This window comes from Choristoneura fumiferana, chromosome 15 (assembly GCF_025370935.1).
Source record: "Choristoneura fumiferana chromosome 15, NRCan_CFum_1, whole genome shotgun sequence".
NCBI lineage: Eukaryota > Metazoa > Arthropoda > Insecta > Lepidoptera > Tortricidae > Choristoneura > Choristoneura fumiferana.
In genome coordinates, this window is record NC_133486.1 from 14,548,189 (window position 1) to 14,574,918 (window position 26,730).

Below are 26,730 nucleotides of genomic sequence, written 5' to 3' on the forward strand. Positions count from 1 at the left end.
ATGAATTCCAACATGGTGGAAATGTGCTACACTGTTTGAAAATGCAGGCCGTGTCATGCCTTGAAAAAAATCATTTTATGCTAGAATTTGGTAAAAAATGTCGGACCCTAAACGTGCTACTCTTATAACAGTGGGTGCCCCTAAAAGTGCAAAGAATAGTGTGTGTAAAACAGTGAGATTAACTATAAATCTGGATGAAAGCAACGAAAGTAAATATCCAGAGTTGAATTACAAGGAACTAGTCATTGCAGAAGACGTAAGTTATAACAGAAAATCATAGCAATTTACGCAACCATACTGGTTTTCCAGCTCCTTATAGATCAGGGAATCTGTCTAAAATAAATTAAGCGTGTAACTTGAAGGGTTGATGAGCACAGCTGCTTAGAAATGAGGCGAACTGAGATCGTTTTAGGATATTTTTTGCTTACGTTACAGTGCTTTGTATTAGGTTTGTTACATGAATTCGCGTCCACGAGCTGCACGAGAAGCTCAGATAGCGGTCGCCATGTTTGCAACAATCTTAGAATGATCGTTGTCAACCTAGGACATACGAGAGTAATGTTTTGATTGTGAAGAACATTTCGATTTCGTAGTTTTTGTGGGAAAATTTGCGTTTATCTTGTATTATTATTATTAGCACCACGTCGCATGACTGCTGACGAAACCATAAACACGTAGGACAGTAATTAGCTGGCGAAAGTCCTACCTTTGTGACCTAGGTTAGCCCGCCGAATGCAGTGTTGTTTTGAGTGATAGTCTATCGTGTTGTTAGGTTATTTTTTCTCTAACTTTTAAATTGATTTCATTAGAAAGAATTAACAGCTGTTTGCTATAACTTTTGGGTATATAGGTAATAGATATCGATGTATATAATGAGATAGCGGATGTATGTACTTGTCTAGGTATGCCCGTATCGTCGTGCTGCTCTTACACACAGTTGAGGTGTATTTTTATTCCTTTTTTTTTATTTTAAATGGCTTATTGCCTATGCAGTGATCTTACAGATATTTAGTGCTTATTTACTTTGTTTGCAAACATCATACTATAATGCGGCCGAGTTGAAATGTATAGCTTGGAAATATGCAGGGTTCGGCATTGGGGTGCTTATTTATGTATTATAGTGGATAATATTTTGGTCGTTACTATCGATTGCCGTTATGTATGATGGTTAAGTATATAGGAGAGGTTAAGTGTTAGTTGCAGTTGTGTGCGCGTGAATGATTGACATTGCGATTTAGTTGTGTGGGCCAGGTTATGTAAATGATGGAATGGGTGTAATTATTTAACGTAGTATGTATATTTTAGAGGTTATTTTATTTGCGCGACCTGTCAGTCTATTTATAGATTGGGTTAATAGATGGCGCCTTTGACTTTGTAATTCTACATTACGCGTGCCGGACTGTATTTTTTGTTGTTGTTTTGGGTTTTATGTTATTTTTGTAGTTTGTTCTAGTCTAGATTTTATAGTAGGAATAGGGAATCGTAGTTTTTGAAGTAAGTTCTTGATGATGATGGTTTTTTTGTCTATCTATCGCACCTTTGTGCCAGCAGTTAGCGATTCTCCCGCGCTCAGCCGGTAAGTCTGTCTCTCTCTAATTGGCCGATAAGCGTGTCGGGGTGTCGGTCATTGGCCATTGCTTCTCTGTCATTCACATGATAAAACGATATCGTGCATCTTTTTCGCTCTCGCGAACAAGGAGATGCAGGCGTGTGCAAGTGAGAGCTACTTCATGTTCCCGCTCTATCGTATAACTGCGTCTCTCTCTATGGCAAAAATGCGTTTATACGTGCGTTATTTGAGAATTTACACTAAACCTTAAGTATGTTTTATGATGATGATAATTTGAACAGATTATATTTTGTTTGAAGATTGATGTGGTAATACTTTCATTAGTAAAATTTTCTTAATGATGTGATAAGGGTCTAAGATTGGTTTTTTGGAATCTTTTTGTATTTTTTATTTAAATTCCAAATTTTTACTTTTACGGTCATCCCGTAAAACCTAAATTGAAAATACAAACTGAAATATAGATGCACAGAAAAACCAGCAAAATAAGACCAGCACTGGGAATCGAACCCAGGTTCTCGGCATTCCGTGCTGCGTGCTATACCGCTACACCACTGCTGGACAACGGTACAGACACAAATTTCCCCTATGCACCACACATCTCAGCTTGTTTGTTTCTTATTTAGCCACTTAAGCAGTGACGCTAGTGACATTTAGATTCCAAAAAGCAATCTTAATTTGATTGCTTGATAACAATATCTCTTGTCCGGGTGAGCGGTTAGTTCCAAATAGTTCCAATGGAGTGCCGAAAGTTTCTCAATGAGGGCTACGGTATAGATGTCGCTAACGTCACTGCTTAAGTGGCTAAATAAGAAACAAACAAGCTGAGATGTGTGGTGAATAGGGGAAATTCGTGTCTGTACCGTTGTCCAGCAGTGGTGTAGCGGTACAGCACGCGGCACGGAATGCCGAGGACCTGGGTTCGATTCCCAGTGCTGGTCTTATTTTTCTGGTTTTTCTGTGCATCTTTATTTCAGTTTGTATTTTCAATTTGTGATAAGGGTCTATTTTAACATTTGAAACTGAACGGTAAAATTTGTAGATGAAACGGATAGCGGTTTGGCCGGATACCAGATATTCGCATGCCACCTCTTGCAGGTTGCAACTTGTAGAGTATAATTAATTAACTTAGGGGCTGTTTCACCACCCATGATTAATTTTAACTGACATATAAATATGATGTTGTTTCTGTTTGTTTTGTTTGAATAGACGCTAGACGGTATCACATTTATCCGTCAGTTAAAATTAATCAATGGGTGGTGGAACATCCCCTTGGAATATAAACTGATGTCAATAATTGATAAATAAATTAATAAATAAATACCAGTTTTTAATCATGACTATAAGTTTTTTACCATCCGGTATCCGGCCAGATAATACTCAACTATCCGGTATTCGGCCGAATAGTAAAATAGTTGCCGGATATCCGTTGCATTTTTAAAAAATTGCACACGTTTTTAAATGAAACTATTTAAAACTGTGTTAACTTCAATAGTAAAAATAAACAATAAATATTGCTAATAAATTCATGTTATTTAATTTATGTTCGAAAAAACCGTGCAACATGTGGTACATCTTGACTGTTTATTATAGGTGTATATAGAGGGGGGCCGGGTGGGCCGTGCCCACCCCAGTATGGTCTATTACCCTCCCCAGGATGTTGAGTTACCAACTCAAAATTCTATAATACTGATATCTTCACACAAACAAAAATCCAGGCCACAATAACTCGATACGCCAGTGCCGTTAATTCAAACCTTAAATTAAACAGAGTATAATCATAGCACTTGAAATTTTGAGATTTCATCCTGATAAAAAGTAGCCTATTTGTTATTTGAGACGTCATTCCAGATTTCATTCAAAACTATTCAGACATTATAGCTTGAAGGAATAGCAAACTAAAATCCCCATGGGAATTCCCAAAGATTACATTGCAGTTTTCTTTCACATTGCATTACAAACAACTATGCCATATTTCATGACTTTTTTTTTACTGGGGCGTCTTCTACATGCCACATACCAAATAGAAACTTAAAAAAAAATTAAAGCTGTTTTAAAATGAAGCAGTAACAAACACCTCACACACTCATAAACCTTTGCATTTATTACATAGTATAACATAGACAAGAAACAATAACATTGAGAATAAGTTCGGCTTCTGTATGGGAAAGGAATAGGCTAGGTGTTAATATGTCGCTTAATTTGATTTCAGAGAAAGAAGATAGTTGAAAATGGTAAAACCAACAAGGCAGATCCATTTTCAGACAATGATGATGATGTGGAACGGGTTGCCAAGAAGTTTGAACAAAAATATGTAAGTCGATTTGTATAACTTAATAATAATAACTTTCATATAAGACCACTTGATTTTTATTGGTAAAATAAATTAAAAATTGTGTTTGCTTTTTCATCTGAATACATTTAATTGAATGAAAAGTGTGGTTGTCAAGATGACAATGCAAGTACCATAAAAAATCTTGAAAAAGCTTGAGAAATGTTTTTCACCAGACATATTAAGCCCAGATTAGACATGCCTGTGGATTGCAGATTTTATTTCTAGTTTAGTTCATATAAATAGGACTCGAGCAGGTGAGCTACTTGCACGGAAATGTGCGAGCTGATGCCTGTACAACCTAACATTTAAAACAATAATGATAATTACCGACGGGAAAGCCAACGTCATGACAAGATAGTCAAGTAGTTAGAGAACCTGACAAGAAGATTGAGATCCTGGGTTCAATCCCCGGTTGGGACAAATATTTTTATGAATGATATGAAAGTTTGCTTTTTTGTCTCGAGTCTTAGTGGCTTAATATTATATATTTACTAGCTTTTACCCGCGGCTTCGCACGCGTAAACTTTTCGGTCTGGTAGTTGCAATTCCAATTTTCGGGATTTTACAAAATTCCCCTGGAAATTTTCAAAATTTATATCGTGGTCTTCATTGAGGTTGTGTTGTGAATGACTGTACAAAATTCAAGACCCTAAAACCCAGTGCTGAAATTTCAAATTTTTTCCCAATCCAAATTCAAATTTAAAATTCAAATTCATTCATTCAGTAAATAGGCCGCAATGGGCACTTTTACACTTTTTTTTTAAACTACCAGCGCTTTCGGAAAGACCATCATTGCCAAGAAGAATGCGCCGCAAGAAACTTGGCAGAAAGTCATTTTTTCAAAATAAAATACTTAAAAACTACAGTATACAATTAAAGAAATAAATACAAAATAAAAATAATATAATAATAATATAGGGATGTATGGGGTCCCTTAGTTACAAAACTATCCCGTGGGAATATCGGGAAAAAGTAGCGTATGTGTTATTCCAGACGTCCGGCTACCTACATACCAAATTTCATGCCTCTAAGCCCAGCGGTTGTTATTTCGACATTTTATCCCTAGGTATCCCGTGGGAATATCGTGTCAAAAAATCGTCTATGTGTTTTTCTAGACATCCAGCTACCTACATACCAAATTTCATGACTCTAAGCCCAGTGGTTATTATTTCGAGATTTTATCCCTATCCCGTAGGAATATCGGAATAAAAAATAGCTTATGTGTTATTCCGGAGGTCCAGCTACCTACATACCAAATTTCATGGCTCTAAGCCCAGTGGTTGTTATTTCAAGATATTATCCCTAAGTATCCCGTGGGAATATCGGGTCAAAAAGTCGCTTATGTGTTATTCTAGACGTCCAGCTACCTACATACCAAATTTCATGACTCTAAGCCCAGCGGTTATTATTTCGAGATTTAATCCTATCCCGTGGAAATATCGGGATAAAAAGTAGCGTATGTGTTATTCCAGAGGTCCAGCTACCTACATACTAAATTTCATGGCTCTAAGCCCAGTGGTTGTTATTTCAAGATTTTATCCCTAGGTATCCCGTGGGAATATCGGGCCAAAAAGTTGCCTATGTGTTATTCCAGACGTCCAACTACCTACATACCAAATTTCATGACTCTCAGCTCAGCGGTTATTATTTTAAGATTTTATCCCTATCCCGTGGGAATATCGGAGTAAAAAAATAGCTTCTGCGTTATTTTCAGAGGTCCAGCTACCTACATGCCAAATTTCTTGGCTCTAAGCCAGTGGTTGTTATTTCGAGATTTATCCCTAGGTATCCCGTGGGAATATCGGGTCAATTAGTCGCTTATGTGTTATTCCAGACGTCCAACTACCTCGTTACCAAATTTCATGACTCTAAGCCCAGCGGTTATTATTTCGAGATTTTATCCCTATCCCGTGGGAATATCGGGATAAAAAGTATCCTATGTTTTAATCCAGGTTATAAACTAACTTTTCGCCAAATTTCATCCAAATCCGTAGAGCCGTTTCAGCGTGAAGAAGTAACAAACATACTCACTCACTCACTCACTCACTCACAAACTTTCACATTTATAATATTAGTAGGAAAATATAAGAATGTTTACTAGGTAACCCCGGTACCCATAGTACAAAGCTTTGCTTGGTTTGGGTAGATGTCAGTTGTCCCATGATATTTATTTATTTTGTTTATTTAATTGCAGGGGGGCAAAAGTACATATGGAAGGAAAGGCCGCACGAAAAATGATGATTTTGCGGACATTGGGGCCGGTTATGATGACAATGACTCATTCATTGACAACACAGATAATGTAAGTATTAAGGCATTAAGTGCCGCGAACGCATATATGCGTTTTCGGGACTTTCTTATGTTATTCAACCAGTTTGAGACATTTTGAGGTACAACAAATCCATACTATTACTAATATTATTATAAATGCGAAAGTGTGTTTGTATGTTTGTATCGACTTGATTTTTGGCATAGAGATAGTTTATGGGCCAGAGAGTGACATAGGCTACTTTTTACCCCGGAAAAGTGACCAGTTCTCGAGGAAACAGCGCGTGATAACCGAATTCCACGCGGGCGAAGCCGCGGGCAAAAGCTAGTAATATTATAAATGTGAAAGTGCGTATGTTTGTCGGTCTTTCACGTGGAAAAGAAACGACGGATCGACGTGATTTTTGCCATAGAGATAGGCTACTATTTATCCCGGAATATGCACATTTCCCGAAGGAACAGCGCGCGATAGCCGAATTCTACGCAGACGACGTCGTGGGCAAAACCTAGTTACAATATAATATATGACTAGCTTTTGCCCGCCGATTTGTCCTCGTGGAATTCGGTTATCACGCGCTATTATAAAAAGCAGCCAATGTCACTCTCTGGCCTATAAACTATCTCTATGCCAAAAATCACGTCGATCCGTCGATTCGTTTCGACGTGAAAGACGGACAAACATACTTTCGCATTTATAATATTAGTATTTATATGAATAGCTGAATTTGTTGCACCTCAAAAAGTGTCAAACTGGTTCAATAATAAATGTTATTTTAATTACTACAAAAATGTGCTAAATTTTGTAAATGCGCGTAACTTACACTTGTATAAATAAATATTCGATAATTATGCTATGGACAATGCTCCTCATGAATTGTATAAATTGTATTGTATGCAGTACGCGTGAATTTATTCATGGTTATTGTATTGAAGAAACAGTATACATACTGTAGGCTATTTAATAAAATGCTGGTTTTTTATGCTTCAAAAATCACTGAAAATGACCCACTTGTTTAACCTTTTTCTCGCTTTTTACAATAAGGTTAAAGTATTATTTTTATAATACTTATTTTGAAAAAGTATTTTACACTAAAAAGACATATCAATATTGTTTACCTATTGCCTAAGACAAGAGTAAATGAAAAAAGAATTAGGACTATTTTAATTAAAAGCTTAATTTACATATAATTATTGCTTTAATTGCTTCCAGTATGATGAGATAGTGCCGCCTGAATGCGACACTTTCTATGGAGGATTCTACATCAACAGCGGTTCCTTGGAGTTCAAGAATGTCCCGGAGAACCGATTAACTTCTGATGCTGAGAATGGAAGAAGAAATAAGGTACATTGGGTACATATATTTAAAAATATCAGATTCAAACATAGTTTTTCTAGATGAAACCAGAGCCGAAGCATAGTTTTAATATTCTATTATTATTATTACACAATACCGATTTTATTCAATATATTGTATATGAACTAAAATGAGTAGTTGGCATTCGATAGTGGTTAGAGAATCTAATTATGAAGCTGGTGGAGCAGTTTCAATCCCCAGAAGAGGCAAATTATGTGTAAACTATCAATGTTTATGCAAAAAAAGTAATGTCAAAATTTTGGTATAAATAGCTTGTGCTTACGGCATCAGCTCCGTCATAGAATATACAATGCCTATCTTGTATGATTTTCAAAAAAGAAAGCCTTCGTAATTTAATGTCTCTTGCACTAGTTTAAACTAGGTACGCATAGTATGTAAGTCAGTGTTGTTACTTCCACAGAGACGTATTTCATCAAGCAGCAGCGGCGAGGAGGAGTCCTCTGAGAGTTCATCGGACTCCAGTACTGATGAGAAGGAACCGAAGGCTGTAATACCCAATGGGGAGGTGCATTCACATAACGAGCACCGAAAGAAGGTAAATTTTCTATTTTAACCAAATTTAAACAAGAAGGAAGTTCTCAATTTAACATCCATCAAATATGAATTGATTTAAGTAGATGGATAAATTATTTGTTTAAAACGGAAGCGTATGCTTACTGTTTGGATCCATATAAAGTTAATGAAAAAATAACATTGCTAAGGAATGTAAGGTTCTTTGAGGAACTATGATTTTATTGAAATGATGCAATCAGAGCAATCGGATAAATCAGCAACGAAATGTATTCAGATGATTTAGAATAGTTGTATAAAAATAATTATAATTTAATTGATAGTAAAAGTACATAATTAGTTTAATGAGCTACAAATAATAACTTTGCTCACCCGCGATCTTAATTATCATAAGATAAAATAGAATAGAATAACAATAGATAATGTAATAGATAGAAGATAAGATTTGTGTGGACCTCCGCAAAATAACGCCTGATACAATAAATTTAAGTAATTTAATTATTTTGATTGCCAAATCAATTCTGCTGGTGCAATTTTTAAATTTTTCAGTAGAGACAAAATACCTATACTTCGATGCATACTGTCATAATGTCGTTATTGTTTTAGAAAAACAAAGATGTTGATAAAAAGAAGGCGAAGAAAATCAGAAGAACGGACTCATCGGCTGCCACATCAGGGAAGCAGACTTCGGACGGTATTGTTTCGTTTATTTTATCACTCGACTCCAAGGAACAGAGGGGCTACTACGAAACTCGCAAATCGTAGTTCGTATCGCACCGTCCCTTTCACTCGCGTATTAAATGACATAAGCGTCAGCGGGACGGCAACATACGAAGTTCGAGTTTTGGTATATGGCTGACAGTTCGCGATCGCATTCCTCGTTCTACCCTCGTCTTTTACCGTGAGACAGTGATTGCAAGTGTTAGACAGGGCCTCAGATCAAATATTCTAATGTATGTTTGCTCTATTTTGTGGAAGATCAAGATAGAAGAAGATATCAAGATAACATGATTAATAGAAGGACCCTAAACTAGTCTAATTGTATAGAGAATCGTGGGTTCAAACCTAGTCTCGTACCTCTGGTCACATACTCACACTTCGCCGTCACTCTTATACACTATTTATTTTTTGTAAGCCGTGGTGGCTGAGCGGTTTGACCTATGGCCTCTCTAGCAGACGATCGTGGGTTCAAACCCCGGCCCGCACCTCGTGAGTTTTTCCAAATTAATGTGTGGAATTACATTTGAAATTTACCACGAGCTTTACGGTGAAGGAAAACATCGTGAGGAAACCTACACAAACGTGCGAAGCAATTCAATGGTGTGTGTGAAGTTCCCACTGGACTACTTCCCACCCAAGCCCTCTCATTCTGAGGGGAGGCCTGTGGCCAGCACTGGGACGTATATAAGCTGGGATGATACATTTATTTTGAGCATCCTTTTGTGAATATCTTGACATGTGTTTATAATGTGTTTTATCAGAAGGTGATCAATATCTATTTAGGGGTGTTTCACCATCCATTGATTAGTGTTAACTGACGGTTAAATGTGATGCCGTCTCCGTCTATTCGAACAAAAGAAATAGAGATGGCATCACATTTAACCGTCAGTTAACACTAATCAATGGATGGTGAAACAGCCCCTTAATCTCTCATTAAGATTCCTGACACGCTATACCTACGTAGGTATAATAATTAGTATCAGTTGGAAGTTCAAAATTGCCTTATTGTCGCAGATAATGGGCACGGCGACGCGGAGAGCGCGGACTCTCGCACTTCTCACTCGGACTCCGCGGCCTCCAAGCCAGCTCCTAGCTCCGAGAACGCCGTCACCTCTGATAGCTCGCGGTAAGTCTCTTGAAACGTAGAACACGACGGTAAGAGAATCAACAGCTGTTGGACGTCCACTGTTGGACACAGGCTTGCCGGATACGTCCAGTTGCTTCGGTTGGAAGCGCCCTGCATCCACCGGGAACCCGCGGCTTTAACCAGACCATCTTGGTGGACGTCCTACGCTGCGTTTGCCGATTCACGGTCTCCATTCGAGAACTTTTTGGCCACAAAAAACAGATGGCCATCTATTTTCCGTGTTATATGGCCTGCCAATGAGGGTTTACACAGAGGTGAAATATCGCTAGATGGCGTTAGTAGCGTGAGCTCTGTTTGACGTTTGCTCGTAATGAGGGCTATCGTTTTTTGTCTCACTAGATGGCGCACTGTTGCGTGAGGTTTTTAAGTATGGCTTTCAAAGTCTTTTATTACGGGCGTGAAAACAAAGTTTAGATTAAAATCATATTTAATACACCTTAAAACCGTACCATAAAAATATCGAGCATGCCACAGTGTTGCATAGTCCCTGTTTTGTTCGGAAAAAAGGGAGGACAAAGGTTTCCGAAAGACAAAACTGTCTCAAAACACAGACATTCATTGCCCCGGAACGCATATTTGCCATAATTAATTTCAGATATTCCAAAATATTCACAAAATTATTCTAATTATAAATAAACCCGCGTAGCTCACCCAAAAACTATGAGATTTGACATTTCGGAGACCTCAAGCTACACTAGCGCCTCTAGTGGCGAATTCAAACGCGATAGCCCTCATTGGTTGAATAAGTAAATGAGCCAATCGCAAGCAAACGTCAAACGGACCTCACGATACTAACGCCATCTAGTGACATTTCGCCTCTGTGAAAACCCTCATTGCTACTTCAACGAGCTAATTCGTCATCTGAATAAAAAAACAACAATTTCGCGATTTAGTCACCCGGCATTGTTCCTTGCGTGAAATACAATTTCCAATGAGAGTGCAAGAGAAAGACTTTTTTTATTTTTGTCTTTGTCATAGTTCCACTCAATTTTGTAGAAAATGAACGGGTTTAATACTGCCGCATATAACTCTTGTATTTTTCTTTCAGGGATGTGGAAAAGTCTGAAGTGAAGCTGCCTCAGCCAGTGGCTCTGGTGTTGGAGCTGATAGAGGCAGCAGTCAGCAAGCAGAAGGCTGAGAATCCTGGCTTGCCCGTAGCACAGCTCACTGCTAGCAATGAGAAACATTTGATCAGGTCAATATACTTTATAAAATCGGCCAAGTGCGATTCGAACTCGCGCACGAAGGGCACCGTACCATCTATATAACATTCATTAGACATTAGTAAAAAACGGCAAAAAAAACATTTGTTGTATGGGTCCCCATAAATATTTATTTTATTTTGTTTGAAAAGAAACAATTTGTAATACACATTTCATCATCTTTTTAGTGTAGCTTGTTGTCATGATAATGTCTCCTCGGTGACTTCTTAAAAGTGTATGGTTCAAAGTCAAAGTCAAAATATCTTTATTCAATTTTGGCTATAACAAGTACTTATGAATGTCAAAAAAAATCTACCACCGGTTCGGAAAAACCTCTGTTGAGAACAGATTTACAATATTATTAAATGATATCTATATGTCACAACTTTATTTTTAACACAGTAGGTTCGCTATTTGAAGGGATCGCTAATGCAGATCGGAATTATTTCCAAATATCCCTGTCCATGATATAATCATTAACTTTATAATACACCTTAGATATTAATGTCTTCTTGACAATAGATCAGAATTTTGTATCCGTTTCATTTGTAAAGCCCGGTTCACATTATTCCAATAAAACCGTTCCAGTAGTATGTCACTGCGAATCTCGATCAATCTTGTGTAACTCGTTTGGATTGTGACCCCGCAATGTATCGCCACTGGCACGATTTTACTGGAATAATGTGAATGTGGGCATTATGTGGTTTAATGAGGGCTATCGCGTATGAATTCGCCACTTGAGGCGCTAGTGTAGCGTGAGGTCTCCGAAATGTCAAATCTCATAGTTTTTGGGTGAGCTACGCACGGTTTTAAGGTGTATTAAATATGATTTTAATCTAAACTTTGTTTTCACGCCCGTATAACAGACTTTGAAAGTCATACTTAAAAACCTCACGCAACAGTGCGCCATCTAGTGAGACAAAAAACGATAGCCCTCATTGAATGAATGTTGCAGCCTGGAGAAGGCGCTGTGTTCGTGCAACGCTGCGACGCGTCACAAGCGCGCGGCGTGGGGCCGGGCGGCGCGCGCGCTGCACGCCTCCCGCGCCAAGCTGCTGCATCGCGTGCGCGCGCTCACGCAGCCCGCCGCGCACACCCCCCCCACAGCACCAGCCCCGGCCCCGGCCCCGGCCAAGCCTGTCCATAATACTCGTGAGTACACTCACAGTCAACAACATAAATATCTGTACAGCCATAGCGTCCTTAGGCTCCGTTTCCATCAGAGATATGGGAAGTTTTTTTATTTTTTATTTTGTGCTTGATGGAAAACGAGCAAGTGGGTGTCCTGATGGTAAGACATCACCACCGCCCATAAACATCTGCAACACCAGGGGTAGGCTCACGGCAGGATTAGCGAGCAAGATGGTGGTAGCAATCCGGGCGGGCCTTGCACAAGGTCCTACACTACAACCTGAGGAAATTAACTTCATTTGACCTGTGACGATGATGACAAACCGACCGATTTCGGCCATAGCAACCACTTCGACTCGTAATTATTTGTTTGGCTTACATTTGGCCTAGACTGACGTACCAGGATCAAATCGGGGACGTTCTGAAGAAAGGTCGGGTCAGGAGTACTCTAAACCGACGTGCATGCATGAAAAGATTGATGAATGTAGAGGAAGCGAGAGTTGTATGCCAGAATCGTAGCAAGTGGAAGGATGTAGTCTCTGCCTACCCCGTTGGGAAAGAGGTGTGATTTTATGTATGTATGTATAAAAATAACACGGTGTAGAGTGGGCCGAATTTTGTGCCGCTGAGTTTTTTGTTGCCTACGAGTTAACTGCCCAATTCCAGAAGTTCCTGCCGCCAGTGCCCCGCCGGCGCCCGCTCCCGCGGCCGCCGCCACCGCCAACAAGCGGAAGGCGCCCGACGACGCCGATGACGACTTTAGCCGGCTGACGCCCGAGGAGAGAGAAGCAAAGATTGTAGAAACACTGCAGAGGTAGTTATGGCCCATAAATATACTATGTAAACTAAATAAACTAATGTCCCGTTCTGAATCATAAAAAAATGGTCACGTTAGTTATGGGTAATCCTTTGAACGCCAGGAGCACCTAAAGACTATGGCGTGCATTGAGGGTAGGCAAAGCTAGTGTTGGCTACCCTGCTGTGGGAGGAAATGGGTGTTTTTCCATTGGCCGGCCTGGCACCGGCACGGCACCGGCATTTTGCCGGCGAGGTTTTGCCGGGCCAGCACCGAGTGGACGGCGCCGCCGGTGGGGCTCAACGCCGGCGCCGGTAAGTGAATAAGCGAGCCATACATTGTCATACATTTTTGCTTCCCCGGTGCCGGGCCGGCTAATGGAAAAACGCCCAATCACTTGAAAAATCCCTTGCGAACTCCCGAATATTACTTCATGGTTTTCATTGGTGTTGCATAAAACATCAGTACCACATGACTTAACTTAACCTTACCCTTAACCTTAATACTTTTTTTAAGGCAGCCATTTTTTTTGCTCATTTATAATTCATGTTATTTCAGGTTAAAAGCATTAATAGATGATCGTCAGCCCAGCATGATGGCTAGTTATCAGCAAGAATGCGACAGGGTCATGGAAGAGAGGTAATCAATTTTATTTTAGCTGTTTGAATTAATTACAATTTTTATCCAGTGATGTATACTTGAGATGTATGATTTCCTCTAAAAAGTTTTGCATTTTTGGAAGTTGGCTACAGGGTTGTTGGGTTGGGTTGTGTACAGTCAAACAAACTAATTCAAGTTTTCATTTCACTATGATTTTCTTGACAAATGTCTGAATTTCAACATTAGTAGCACCTTAAAATTAAAAAAATAGTTACTGCTTTTATAATTGAACTAGCTTTTGCCCGCGGCTTCGCCCGCGTGGTTTCGGTTATCGCGCGTTGTTCCCTCGGGAACTGTGCATTATTCCGGGGTTAAAAAGTAGCAAATGTCACTCTCGCCCATAAACTATCTCTATGCCAAAAATCACGTCGATCCGTTGCTCCTTTTCGACGTGAAAGATGGACAAACAAACACACACTTTCGCATTTATAATATTAGTATGGATAAGCAGTCTTTGGAATTAAATGAAGTATTTTAAATAATAAAATACACAAAAATAATTTCATCTATTCAATTAATAAAGTAATCGATTTACTGAACAGATTAATTATATTGCAATAGGTTCTAGGTTTTCACGTCACTAAATGTCAGTGGTCGGGTTAATGGCCTCTTTGTTTACACTTTTCATAAATAGGATTGAAATACAATATATCATTATTATTTTGCAGGAAGAAACTCCAAGTGGCCTCCGACGGCCGGACGATAGAGAAGCGTCTCCCGAAGCGTCGGTTCCCGTGGTGCCCGCGCAGCCGGGCGCTGCTGGCGCGGCTGGCGCGGCTGGCCGGTGCGGACGCGCCCGCCGTGCTGCTGCGACGCGCGCTGCCGCTGTTCCCAGCCGGCTTCGTGCGCATGCCCACGCTGCTGCGACAGGCTGAGTGAGTGACACACACACACACACACACACAGCGCGCGGCCGGGCGCTGCTGGCGCGGCTGGCGCGGCTGGCCGGTGCGGACGCGCCCGCCGTGCTGCTGCGACGCGCGCTGCCGCTGTTCCCAGCCGGCTTCGTGCGCATGCCCACGCTGCTGCGACAGGCTGAGTGAGTGACACACACACACACACACACACAGCGCGCGGCCGGGCGCTGCTGGCGCGGCTGGCGCGGCTGGCCGGTGCGGACGCGCCCGCCGTGCTGCTGCGACGCGCGCTGCCGCTGTTCCCAGCCGGCTTCGTGCGCATGCCCACGCTGCTGCGACAGGCTGAGTGACACACACACACACACACACAGCGCGCGGCCGGGCGCTGCTGGCGCGGCTGGCACACACTGGCCGGTGCGGGACGCGCCGCTGCTGTTGCTGCACGCGCGAGTGACGCACACACACAGCCGGCTTCGTGCGGGCGCTGGCCGGCTGCTGCGACGGGCTGAGTGAGCGACACACCCACACACACACACACACACACAGCGCGCGGCCGGGCGCTGCTGGCGCGGCTGGCGCGGCTGGCCGGTGCGGACGCGCCCGCCGTGCTGCTGCGACGCGCGCTGCCGCTGTTCCCAGCCGGCTTCGTGCGCATGCCCACGCTGCTGCGACAGGCTGAGTGAGTGACACACACACACACACACACAGCGCGCGGCCGGGCGCTGCTGGCGCGGCTGGCGCGGCTGGCCGGTGCGGACGCGCCCGCCGTGCTGCTGCGACGCGCGCTGCCGCTGTTCCCAGCCGGCTTCGTGCGCATGCCCACGCTGCTGCGACAGGCTGAGTGAGTGACACACACACACACACACAGCGCGCGGCCGGGCGCTGCTGGCGCGGCTGGCGCGGCTGGCCGGTGCGGACGCGCCCGCCGTGCTGCTGCGACGCGCGCTGCCGCTGTTCCCAGCCGGCTTCGTGCGCATGCCCACGCTGCTGCGACAGGCTGAGTGAGTGACACACACACACACACACACAGCGCGCGGCCGGGCGCTGCTGGCGCGGCTGGCGCGGCTGGCCGGTGCGGACGCGCCCGCCGTGCTGCTGCGACGCGCGCTGCCGCTGTTCCCAGCCGGCTTCGTGCGCATGCCCACGCTGCTGCGACAGGCTGAGTGAGTGACACACACACACACACACAGCGCGCGGCCGGGCGCTGCTGGCGCGGCTGGCGCGGCTGGCCGGTGCGGACGCGCCCGCCGTGCTGCTGCGACGCGCGCTGCCGCTGTTCCCAGCCGGCTTCGTGCGCATGCCCACGCTGCTGCGACAGGCTGAGTGAGTGACACACACACACACACACAGCGCGCGGCCGGGCGCTGCTGGCGCGGCTGGCGCGGCTGGCCGGTGCGGACGCGCCCGCCGTGCTGCTGCGACGCGCGCTGCCGCTGTTCCCAGCCGGCTTCGTGCGCATGCCCACGCTGCTGCGACAGGCTGAGTGAGTGACACACACACACACACACACAGCGCGCGGCCGGGCGCTGCTGGCGCGGCTGGCGCGGCTGGCCGGTGCGGACGCGCCCGCCGTGCTGCTGCGACGCGCGCTGCCGCTGTTCCCAGCCGGCTTCGTGCGCATGCCCACGCTGCTGCGACAGGCTGAGTGAGTGACACACACACACACACACACACAGCGCGCGGCCGGGCGCTGCTGGCGCGGCTGGCGCGGCTGGCCGGTGCGGACGCGCCCGCCGTGCTGCTGCGACGCGCGCTGCCGCTGTTCCCAGCCGGCTTCGTGCGCATGCCCACGCTGCTGCGACAGGCTGAGTGAGTGACACACACACACACACACACAGCGCGCGGCCGGGCGCTGCTGGCGCGGCTGGCGCGGCTGGCCGGTGCGGACGCGCCCGCCGTGCTGCTGCGACGCGCGCTGCCGCTGTTCCCAGCCGGCTTCGTGCGCATGCCCACGCTGCTGCGACAGGCTGAGTGAGTGACACACACACACACACACACACAGCGCGCGGCCGGGCGCTGCTGGCGCGGCTGGCGCGGCTGGCCGGTGCGGACGCGCCCGCCGTGCTGCTGCGACGCGCGCTGCCGCTGTTCCCAGCCGGCTTCGTGCGCATGCCCACGCTGCTGCGACAGGCTGAGTGAGTGACACACACACACACACACACACAGCGCGCGGCCGGGCGCTGCTGGCGCGGCTGGCGCGGCTGGCCGGTGCGGACGCGCCCGCCGTGCTGCTGCGACGCGCGCTGCCGCTGTTCCCAGCCGGCTTCGTGCGCATGCCCACGCTGCTGCGACAGGCTGAGTGAGTGACACACACACACACACACACACAGCGCGCGGCCGGGCGCTGCTGGCGCGGCTGGCGCGGCTGGCCGGTGCGGACGCGCCCGCCGTGCTGCTGCGACGCGCGCTGCCGCTGTTCCCAGCCGGCTTCGTGCGCATGCCCACGCTGCTGCGACAGGCTGAGTGAGTGACACACACACACACACACACACAGCGCGCGGCCGGGCGCTGCTGGCGCGGCTGGCGCGGCTGGCCGGTGCGGACGCGCCCGCCGTGCTGCTGCGACGCGCGCTGCCGCTGTTCCCAGCCGGCTTCGTGCGCATGCCCACGCTGCTGCGACAGGCTGAGTGAGTGACACACACACACACACACACAGCGCGCGGCCGGGCGCTGCTGGCGCGGCTGGCGCGGCTGGCCGGTGCGGACGCGCCCGCCGTGCTGCTGCGACGCGCGCTGCCGCTGTTCCCAGCCGGCTTCGTGCGCATGCCCACGCTGCTGCGACAGGCTGAGTGAGTGACACACACACACACACACACAGCGCGCGGCCGGGCGCTGCTGGCGCGGCTGGCGCGGCTGGCCGGTGCGGACGCGCCCGCCGTGCTGCTGCGACGCGCGCTGCCGCTGTTCCAGCCGGCTTCGTGCGCATGCCCACGCTGCTGCGACAGGCTGAGTGAGTGACACACACACACACACACACAGCGCGCGGCCGGGCGCTGCTGGCGCGGCTGGCGCGGCTGGCCGGTGCGGACGCGCCCGCCGTGCTGCTGCGACGCGCGCTGCCGCTGTTCCCAGCCGGCTTCGTGCGCATGCCCACGCTGCTGCGACAGGCTGAGTGAGTGACACACACACACACACACACACAGCGCGCGGCCGGGCGCTGCTGGCGCGGCTGGCGCGGCTGGCCGGTGCGGACGCGCCCGCCGTGCTGCTGCGACGCGCGCTGCCGCTGTTCCCAGCCGGCTTCGTGCGCATGCCCACGCTGCTGCGACAGGCTGAGTGAGTGACACACACACACACACACACAGCGCGCGGCCGGGCGCTGCTGGCGCGGCTGGCGCGGCTGGCCGGTGCGGACGCGCCCGCCGTGCTGCTGCGACGCGCGCTGCCGCTGTTCCCAGCCGGCTTCGTGCGCATGCCCACGCTGCTGCGACAGGCTGAGTGAGTGACACACACACACACACACACAGCGCGCGGCCGGGCCCGGCTGGCGTGGCCTGACGCTTTTCTTCCTATCTTCAGCATTGACTTTCCGTCAAAAAGCATGGTAGGGCTGTGAAGACGATTTTACGACTCACAGTGATCTGTTTGCGAAATATTCAACTAAGCAACTTTAAGTGCAAATTTTTAGTGAAAGCTTAACTGTTGGTTTGAAAATTAATTCATAGTGGTATATCAAACTTGGAAGGAAAACTATAAGATTGTTTGAGAATGATTAGTACCTACTTTAGAAGTAAATAGCGGTCTAATCTAAGGTATAAAATGTACTTAAACTTCGAAGATTCCTTACAAAATACGAAATCCATAAAATAATATTACTTTATTTTGTTGTAACGGCTACGGAACCCTATCTTAGGCGTGTCCGACACGCTTTTAAAAATAATTAAAATATTCGAAGTGAAACTCGCAATAATTTATTTATTTATAATAAAATAACTCAAACTAAACAAACTCTCGTTTATATTTCAGCCTCAACAAAGAACTGAAAGTGTCGGACGTGAAGCGTCAACGGCCCTCGTCGCAAGTCGTTGCCCCCGCGCCCGCGCCCGCGCCCGCGCCTCCGCCGCCCGCGCCTGCGCCCGAACAAATATCCTTCCCGAGCTCGCTCACTGTCACCACCACACTCCGGCCACTTGACACCGAAGAAGACAAGGAAAAAACAAAAATCCCTACCGTATTCGGCTTCCCTCTAAGCAAAGAACTAATAGTCGAAACACCAGATAAAATAGAAGCGACGGATAAAAGTAAAGAAGAATACGTCCCGAACAGTATAGGCAGTATAACCATCACACCTGTAGTCAGCCAGAAAGAAAAGAAAATGATCAACGCGACTGTTATGGACAGAAAGGAACCGCTACTTAGAGTAAAATCACCCGCTATGTTGAACGAAATGGCTAAGAAAGAGAAGCTTAAACCTAAGGAAAAAACGCAGAACGTCAAAGAGAAAAGAGTCGATTCTCCCTTGCATGTAGACACGAGTTACCAGCCAAACAAGAAAGAACCAACGCCTAGTCCAACAACGAAAGAAGAAGTTACGAAAAAACAAATAGAGAACATGAGAGTAGCGGAGAACAACATACCCAGGCCTGCTTTAGTCCCCGTACATCATTCCCCGACATTTGCAAAGCCGGATAAAAGACCGCCTGAAGTTAAAAAGAAGAAAGAAATCGTAATCATATCAGACTTAGATCCTTTAGGAGACGTTCAGCCAGAGCCGGTGGTGGCAGTCGACGACAGCAGCAGTGACGTTGAAGTTATTGAGGACTCTAAAAGTGAACATAACAATGAAAAGTGTGACCCAGTGCCTTCAAAAGACAAAGTGAGTGTTGATTCAAATCACAAGAAGGAGGCGAAACATTCCTCCAATCCTAAAGAGCGTGCGAAGGAGAAGCCGGAGAACCATCGGAGGGAGAAGACTGATGACCTACCGGAAGACGATTTTAGCACAGTCATGAAGAATTTAAAGGAAATGGAGGTTAGTTATGTTCTGATCATTAATTATGCGTAGTGAAGTAACAGAGAGCTGAACAAAGATTGGGTAATGTCCTAGGTAAAACAATATTCAATTGGGATGCACCAAAAAAAGTAACCTATAGTTTTTATCTTATTTTTGGAAAGAATAGGATATTTTAAGATAACCATTTTCATTGATTTTGAATTTGGATCAGTATTTATTTTTTTATATTTTTTTACGAAATACGCTGGATGACGTCACAGTGAGACAGCCACATTCCATTGCCTGGAAAAATTCAGGTTGTACATAACATAATCTGTGGCATTACAATTTGTCAATAATTCAAGCACGGTTTAGGGTCCTAAATGAACCATGACAAATAGTTTTATTTTATTTCTTTTCTTTTAGCTTCGATTATTTCTTTGTTTATTTAATGGTGTGATAATAAATAGATATATTTTTAAAAATCTGATATTTAAATTCTTTTATATTTACTTGTAACATAGTAAATTAATAATTTAATTTGTAAAAATACATTGGGACATTTCGGACTTTACGATAAATGACAACTGTTTAAGGCCAGTTGCGCATCATGTGATTAAAGTTCTATCTTTGTCACTCTTTGCTATTATAAGCAGGACATTTCAAACTGTCAATTTGCTTAAGAGTGTAGACCTGCTTTATTAGTGACTTTATTAGTTTATTAGTGACGAGATACTCCAGGGGTCAAATGAGGGTCATTACTTAAATTTTGTTTATTTAAATCAGTTTATCACATTTTTGGAATCTGATTTCTGAAAACGCTTCACGAAGCCTATTTCTCCAAATGGTTTTCGATTTATTATATGTTGTCAAAAATTGGGACATCCCAATTTAGTTTGTCAGTTTGAAAATATTGGACACGTTTTTGTCAGTCAAACAAAGATGAAGCGCGTCAAAGTTCAGGAGTAGGGGCCCGTGACGTCACGTGTACTCGTGCTTAAGTGCGTGTATTTATCTTGCTTTCTCAACTAGCTTACTAAAGTTTACTGAAACTAAATGAGAGAGCAAGATATCCAACATAATATTATGATGGAAGAATATTATTAATTTGATCTGTACTTGGTTGACAATGGGGTGGTATGCACCTAGACAACTCTGATCTTTATGATTGTCACTTTATCTGTAGTTCCGTTAAATTTCCTCTCATCTGTACATTTTAAATATCTGACATTTATAGATTTGGAAAAATACAAGTTTATTTAAAGTTCATCATCATCATATCAGCCGAAAGTCGTCCACCGCTGGACATAGGCCTCCCCCAAGGCTTTCTACTCAGACCGGTCTTGTGCTTTCCGCATCTACCGCGATCATGCGATCTTAAACCAGGTCATTGCTCCATCTTGTTGGAGGCCTACCGACAGCTCGTCTTCCAGTCCGCTGACCAAAAGAGTCAAAGTTAATGCATCATTTTAACGTTACAGCATTCACAAGAAACCCCAAAATTCAACTCATTTGGAGGAGTCCTAAACAGTGGTAAGCTTAACACTTAATTAGTTATTAAAAATTATATATTTTATTTATTTTTAATAAATCAAGAGAATTACATAATCGCCTGGTTAAAGGCAAAGCAGACATCGTCTAAAAATTACATTTTTTTATGAGAATCGATTTTACTTTTAAATGGCGAGCGTTATAATGCTTTACGTCTTTGGCGCCATAAAGGTAAGTTATAACTCTGGTTTTTCTCCAGCCAAGCACGAGAAGTCTTCCAAAATGCAATTCGGCTCCAGAAATGCTATTTTCGGGGACGGTCGTAATGATAAAGACAAATTGTAAGTTTCCTGTTCTCGCCTCAGCACTTCATGCTTGGCTATGCGTAGACATTCGCTTCTGGGTTGGTCACTGTTATTAATCATAATCATTCTCCATTCTGAATTTTTCAGTAGATTGTTGAGGAAGTTTGACTAACTGCCTGTGTTACAGTACTACCACAAATATTATATTTTAGACTTCGTTAAAGGTACGCGGAACAAAACCCGATATAATTCATAAAAAAAATACCACAAATTTTGTCTCAGATTCCGTTTTTTTCGTAAAAGACCTTAAATAAATGTTATCATTCTTTTTTTTCAACAATGTTACATTTACGATCTTCCTCCGCCCAGTCGTATTGCTAACATTAAATGCTGGATCAAATCGAATGTAAGCACTAATCTACAAAAAACATCCTATCGTTCTATTTTCACTAGATTCGCAATATTTCTGGTTAGGATAGTGAATGATTGATTGCGAGAAGCAATAAATGCTAATATGTATAACACCCAAATTCAAATACTATATACCCACATATATAAATATTTTGAATGATCGAAGACACAATTTTAATACTGAACATTTGGAACAGTATATTATTGTTAACTACTAATAAAACAAAATAAAAATGTTAATGATTAATTATTAGTTCACTCTCGATATAAAATAAATAAAGGCTTCGAAAAACTTTTAATTTCAAGCTTTTTATGATGTGTCAAACTGTTCTCTATATAGTCATTCATAATCCATGTAGGTACATTCTTCTTCTTCCGGTGCCATCTCCTATCGGAGGTCGGCGATCATTAGGGCTATCCTAACCTTAGAGACTGCCGCTCGAAAGAGGGATCTGGTACTCATTCCGAACCCCCTGGATAATAAGCTGAAGCAGACCATACTTGTTGTTACGCACTATATGCCCCAAATACAACAGCTTCCTCAGTTTTATAGTACGCATCACTTCCAAGCTTTTATTCATTCTCTGCAATACCGTTTCGTTCCTTACTCTATCCGTCGATGATATCTTTAACATTCTTCTGTATACCCACATCTCGAAAGCTTCCAACCTCTTGCACATGGCTTGAGTCAACGTCCAAGCTTCCACTCCATACAGAAGAACGGAAAAAACATAACGCACTAAGCGACATCTTGTGGAGAGTTTGAGATTCCGGTTGCAAAGAAGATGAGACATTCTACCAAAGGCAAAGCCTACATAAATATGAATAACTCTCTTTCCGGGGCGGGTAGATTTTGACAGAAATTTTTGCACAATCTGGTGTGGCAGATATTGATTAAAGGTGACTGCACTGTCTGTGCCGAATATCACCAAAATCTAGAACAAACAACAACCATATACACAGACAAATACACTCGCAACCTTTTGCGTGTATCGGTAACGCTAGCACTTTAACTGTCCGTGCATTACATGTAATGCACTGTCAAACTAGCTCTGCCACGTCTACGTGACGTCATAAATAGATGATTCGGTACATTTGTGCATTACCTGTAATGCACGCAAGTATCAGCTCATGACAGTGGCGAAAGCGATGGACAGTGAAAATGTTAGTATGATTAATAAAGTCACACCTTTAACGCGTTACACTTTGAACATCTAATGTAATGTATTAAATGGAAACATTTGTCGACTTTCAAACTTAACCAAACATCTACTGAATTATTCTGGAATGATTTCATGACTAGTGTATGAGCTATGAGCTTCTCACATTGTAACTACTTTTTTTAAGATGAGATGTTTTGCTGTCACACATACAGTGAAGGGCATAAATACATATGCCCGTTACCAAGGCGACAAACATATCTATACAACTTTATGCTACTAACCACCGGTCTGATACAATGTGTACTTTGCCCCTGCCAATGGGCAGTAATGGTTGCTAGCCTCACGAAGGGCGAGGAAGGCGAGCGAGCCGCCCTCGCCCTTCAACTTAACCCGGACCTAAAGCGACCGGTTGCCATTAACCAAACAGTTGAATTTGATGCCACTAACCTTAAGGCCGGTGTATACATATATTTGACGCTGTCTGTTCTGTAGATATTTATACCTTCGACTGTAAATGGATCCCGTTCTTGAATTAAACGAAAACAGCATTGGAATTGTAAAAAGTAATGTCGTGTCGTGTTATTTTTTTTATTTTTGTGTCTGATCTTAAAAAATACTAGGTACAATGGCATTGGTGGTATCTGTACCAAGTTATTGTAACTTTGGAGTTACAGTCATATTTATTAATTTAATGATTCCATTTTCATTCCGCACCATATACATCATATGCAGTGTTCTGAGGAACTGTTTGTCCTGCCATTCTAACCTTGATGGGTTGTCCAGTATTGCTTTATTTTTCCTCGTACAAAATGCCTTAGCAAAACAACTTCAACTTTAAAGATCCTATATGTAAATAAATAAATACCACGGGACACTTGACACCAATTGACCTAGTCGCAAAGTAAGCAAAGCTTGTGTTTTGGGTACTAAGCAACGGATAAACATGCTTAAATAGATAGATACATAACTTAAATAGATATTAAACACCCAAAACTGGAGAACAAATATTTGTATTTTTCCTACAAGATCTGCCTCAACCATGGATCAAACCCGGGACTCCAAGCCTCGTAGTCAGGTTCTCTAACCAATGGGGTACGGTCGTGAAAAATATGTTTCTGAAAGGGTCGGCTATCTGGTATTGCCCTCAAGTTGCGGTGTCAAATAGGTAGTGGTTGTGGTTATTGCTTTCCATCAGGTAAACCGTCTTTTCTTTTTACCCCAAATAATATTGCACGTGACAAACCTTAATGAAAGGTTCAATATTAATGCATTCACTGCCTCCCGGCAATGCAACATTTTGGATTTTGAACTGAGCCGGTAGCGAATGCGTTAATTTATTTACGTCTCTATTTATGAACGGAAGTTATCTTGGTTGTTGAACTGTTGTTATCTATTGTTACACATAAGTGTGCTTACACTATTATGTTGTACAGCCATGTTTTCCAATCATTATCAATGTACTAATATTTTATCTTATCTTTTCTCGCCTTGCTGAATGAATGTCCTGTAAAACTTGCTATTTTTTAAATTTCTGTTTACATTTTTTTTATGTTTTTACTTATGTGCGATATTCTCATAAATTAAAGATTTGACTTTGATCGCATATCAATTAGCGATAAGCGCTTTATTCTTATTTTCCTCATTGTTATAAAATTTCTCTATCTAAGAAAAAGACTTGAATATGTCCTAATTTGAATAGATACATAATCTTGGAATTTAACTTTACAAATTAGAATAAGCCAAGTGTCAGTCGGAATCTTGTACGGAATGTGATCATACCAAATAAACACGATTCTGGTCCTCTCTTTAATACTTCACTTCTAAGTGTCATTGTAACTGTTAAAAAGATACAGCATAAGCCATGTGACAGACAAACAGACAGATACAGCGAATTACTTGTACCTAATAGGGTCTTTTGGGTACCCAACACTAACTAAAAACATTTAATTTTGCTCTCTGCCGATTTTCAATATAGACCCCGCTCACGGTTCCAAATTAGTTTTCTATAGGTAAACAATCTGTTTCAGCGCAGAGCGAACTTCTTTGAACAAAATGGATGGATGTAAAGTCGTCACAGGTAAGGATCGACATCGAAAAAATTAAAATTTGTTTATCCCCTATCTCTTAAAACGATGGCAAAATATTCGTATTTAAATTCTAATCGAAACTGCATGAGGCTTGGCATGAGACTAATCCTTACAAAAGCTTTATCTCGACTTGTTTCTACTAGATTTAGGGGTTGTTTCACCATCCATTGATTAGCGTTAACCGACGGTTAAATGTGATGCCGTCTCCATCTATTTGAACAAAACAAATAGAGACGGCATCACACCTAACCGACAGTTAACACTAATCAATAGATGGTGAAACAGCCCCTTTCTATTATTTTTCTTCATAAACTAACTTGGCGTGTAATGTACAGTGGGATAACACTAGACTCGGATATGACAGACACTTTTTAACCTATGGTTTTACCCCACTACCTTCATATATGCATGCATGCAAAACGAATTTTCTTCCCACTATGTTCAGCTGGCGGTACGTAAGTGTAGTGCTAACCGTTAAATTCTACCCATGTGACAGACGCTATTACAGTTTACGCTTGCCAGCACCCGCCCCGCGCTTCCCTCAGTCGCCCCCGTCAACTTGTTTTGTAATTGCGCGCATTAACGGTCACCACTACTCTTCCCTACCGCAGGCTGTAACATGTCTTTAGTAAATTTTGTTCTGAACATGACTACAATATCAACTCTGCAATAACGTGACGACTTCCGAGCGGTTGGGATATCATGTCGTAGCAAAGTAATCATCATGGTCATAGATCACAATCATCACATTAACACCGTAGCGCGTCCGCTTCATTAGCTTATGTAAATAATTACAAAGTTGTCTCTCTTTGTGCTATGGTACTAATATTTTATAAGTGTTTTTCTATTATGGGTACAGTCACCAGCACCAATATCTGACACAACAAGCGTGTATAAATATCTGATACGACTCTATTTCTAGGGCCGGAAGGACGTATCAGATATTTTTGCACGCTCCGCTGTGGCAGATATTAATGCTGGTGACTGTACCTACTCTTCGACAAGCTGTTGTCAGCTATTTTTGGATTTTAACCCCCGCTGCAAAAAGAGGGGTGTTATAAGTTTGTCGCAAATGTCTGCCTGTCTGTGGCATCGTAGCTCTCAAACAGATGAACTGATTTTGTTGCTGTTTTTATTGTGAAAGCTACTATCCTTTTTCTTAGCCATGTTTCATTAATATCGGTTCGGCTATTGAGATTTTGAACTTGGAAATGACAATTTCGAAGGTTTTTCAACAGTTGGGTGTGTTATTTTCTTCCTTTTTTTTGTTATGTATACTACTTATTTTTACAAAGAAAAAGAGTCACATTTGAAACATTTCTTTTTTATTTCAGGTTAATGCTCTACCGCAACCACAAATGAAGAAAACGTAGCTCTGGAAGCTGTTGTTTTAATATATTATACACTATAGACTATTTATTCCATACTGAGAAGGTAAGCGTAGACATTTTGAAACAAGCAAATAATAATAAAAAAATTGGTGACGCAAATGTTGGTCACGATTTTTCTTCATATTTAACGCACGTTAGTCCATCAAACGTGCCATATAATGTGCAGCACAGTGCCGTACACTGGTGGAATTGCACCTTAATAAACAGAGATCAGATTTTTTGCGGCAAAACATTAGACTGTCACAATCTTCGAAGTGCTGATTGTTTATAGATTTCTATAGTTCTGTTGCGAAATAGAAAATAAAGCGGTTGATAAAAACTACTTAAATTACACTCTATTTATGATTTATTTTCTTTATTTTTCTTATTTTACAAAATTAC

The 26,730-nt window shown here is 43.2% G+C and overlaps 1 protein-coding gene across 1 annotated transcript; it reads left to right on the plus strand.

The window, feature by feature from the left end:
- Window positions 1-26,730, plus strand: LOC141435819 (uncharacterized). Its single transcript, XM_074098644.1, has 17 exons — window positions 1-256; window positions 3,780-3,881; window positions 6,097-6,204; window positions 7,381-7,512; window positions 7,946-8,080; window positions 8,662-8,749; window positions 9,790-9,901; window positions 10,971-11,117; window positions 12,080-12,276; window positions 12,922-13,069; window positions 13,610-13,690; window positions 14,380-14,586; window positions 18,535-19,540; window positions 20,983-21,034; window positions 21,252-21,333; window positions 24,899-24,948; window positions 26,293-26,730. The coding sequence occupies exons 1-17, from the start codon at window positions 98-100 to the stop codon at window positions 26,295-26,297; spliced, it is 2,811 nt and encodes a 936-aa protein (XP_073954745.1). The 5' UTR covers window positions 1-97; the 3' UTR covers window positions 26,298-26,730.

What these genes read in the sequence shown, in the direction of transcription:
- LOC141435819 (XM_074098644.1), top strand. Translation starts at nt 98, where the DNA reads ATGTCGGACCCTAAACGTGCTACTCTTATAACAGTGGGTGCCCCTAAA. An exon ending in AATGAGAAACATTTGATCAG is followed by an intron (nt 11,118 to 12,079) that starts GTCAATATACTT and finishes TGAATGTTGCAG; the next exon opens with CCTGGAGAAGGCGCTGTGTT. An exon ending in CGTAATGATAAAGACAAATT is followed by an intron (nt 21,334 to 24,898) that starts GTAAGTTTCCTG and finishes AATCTGTTTCAG; the next exon opens with CGCAGAGCGAACTTCTTTGA.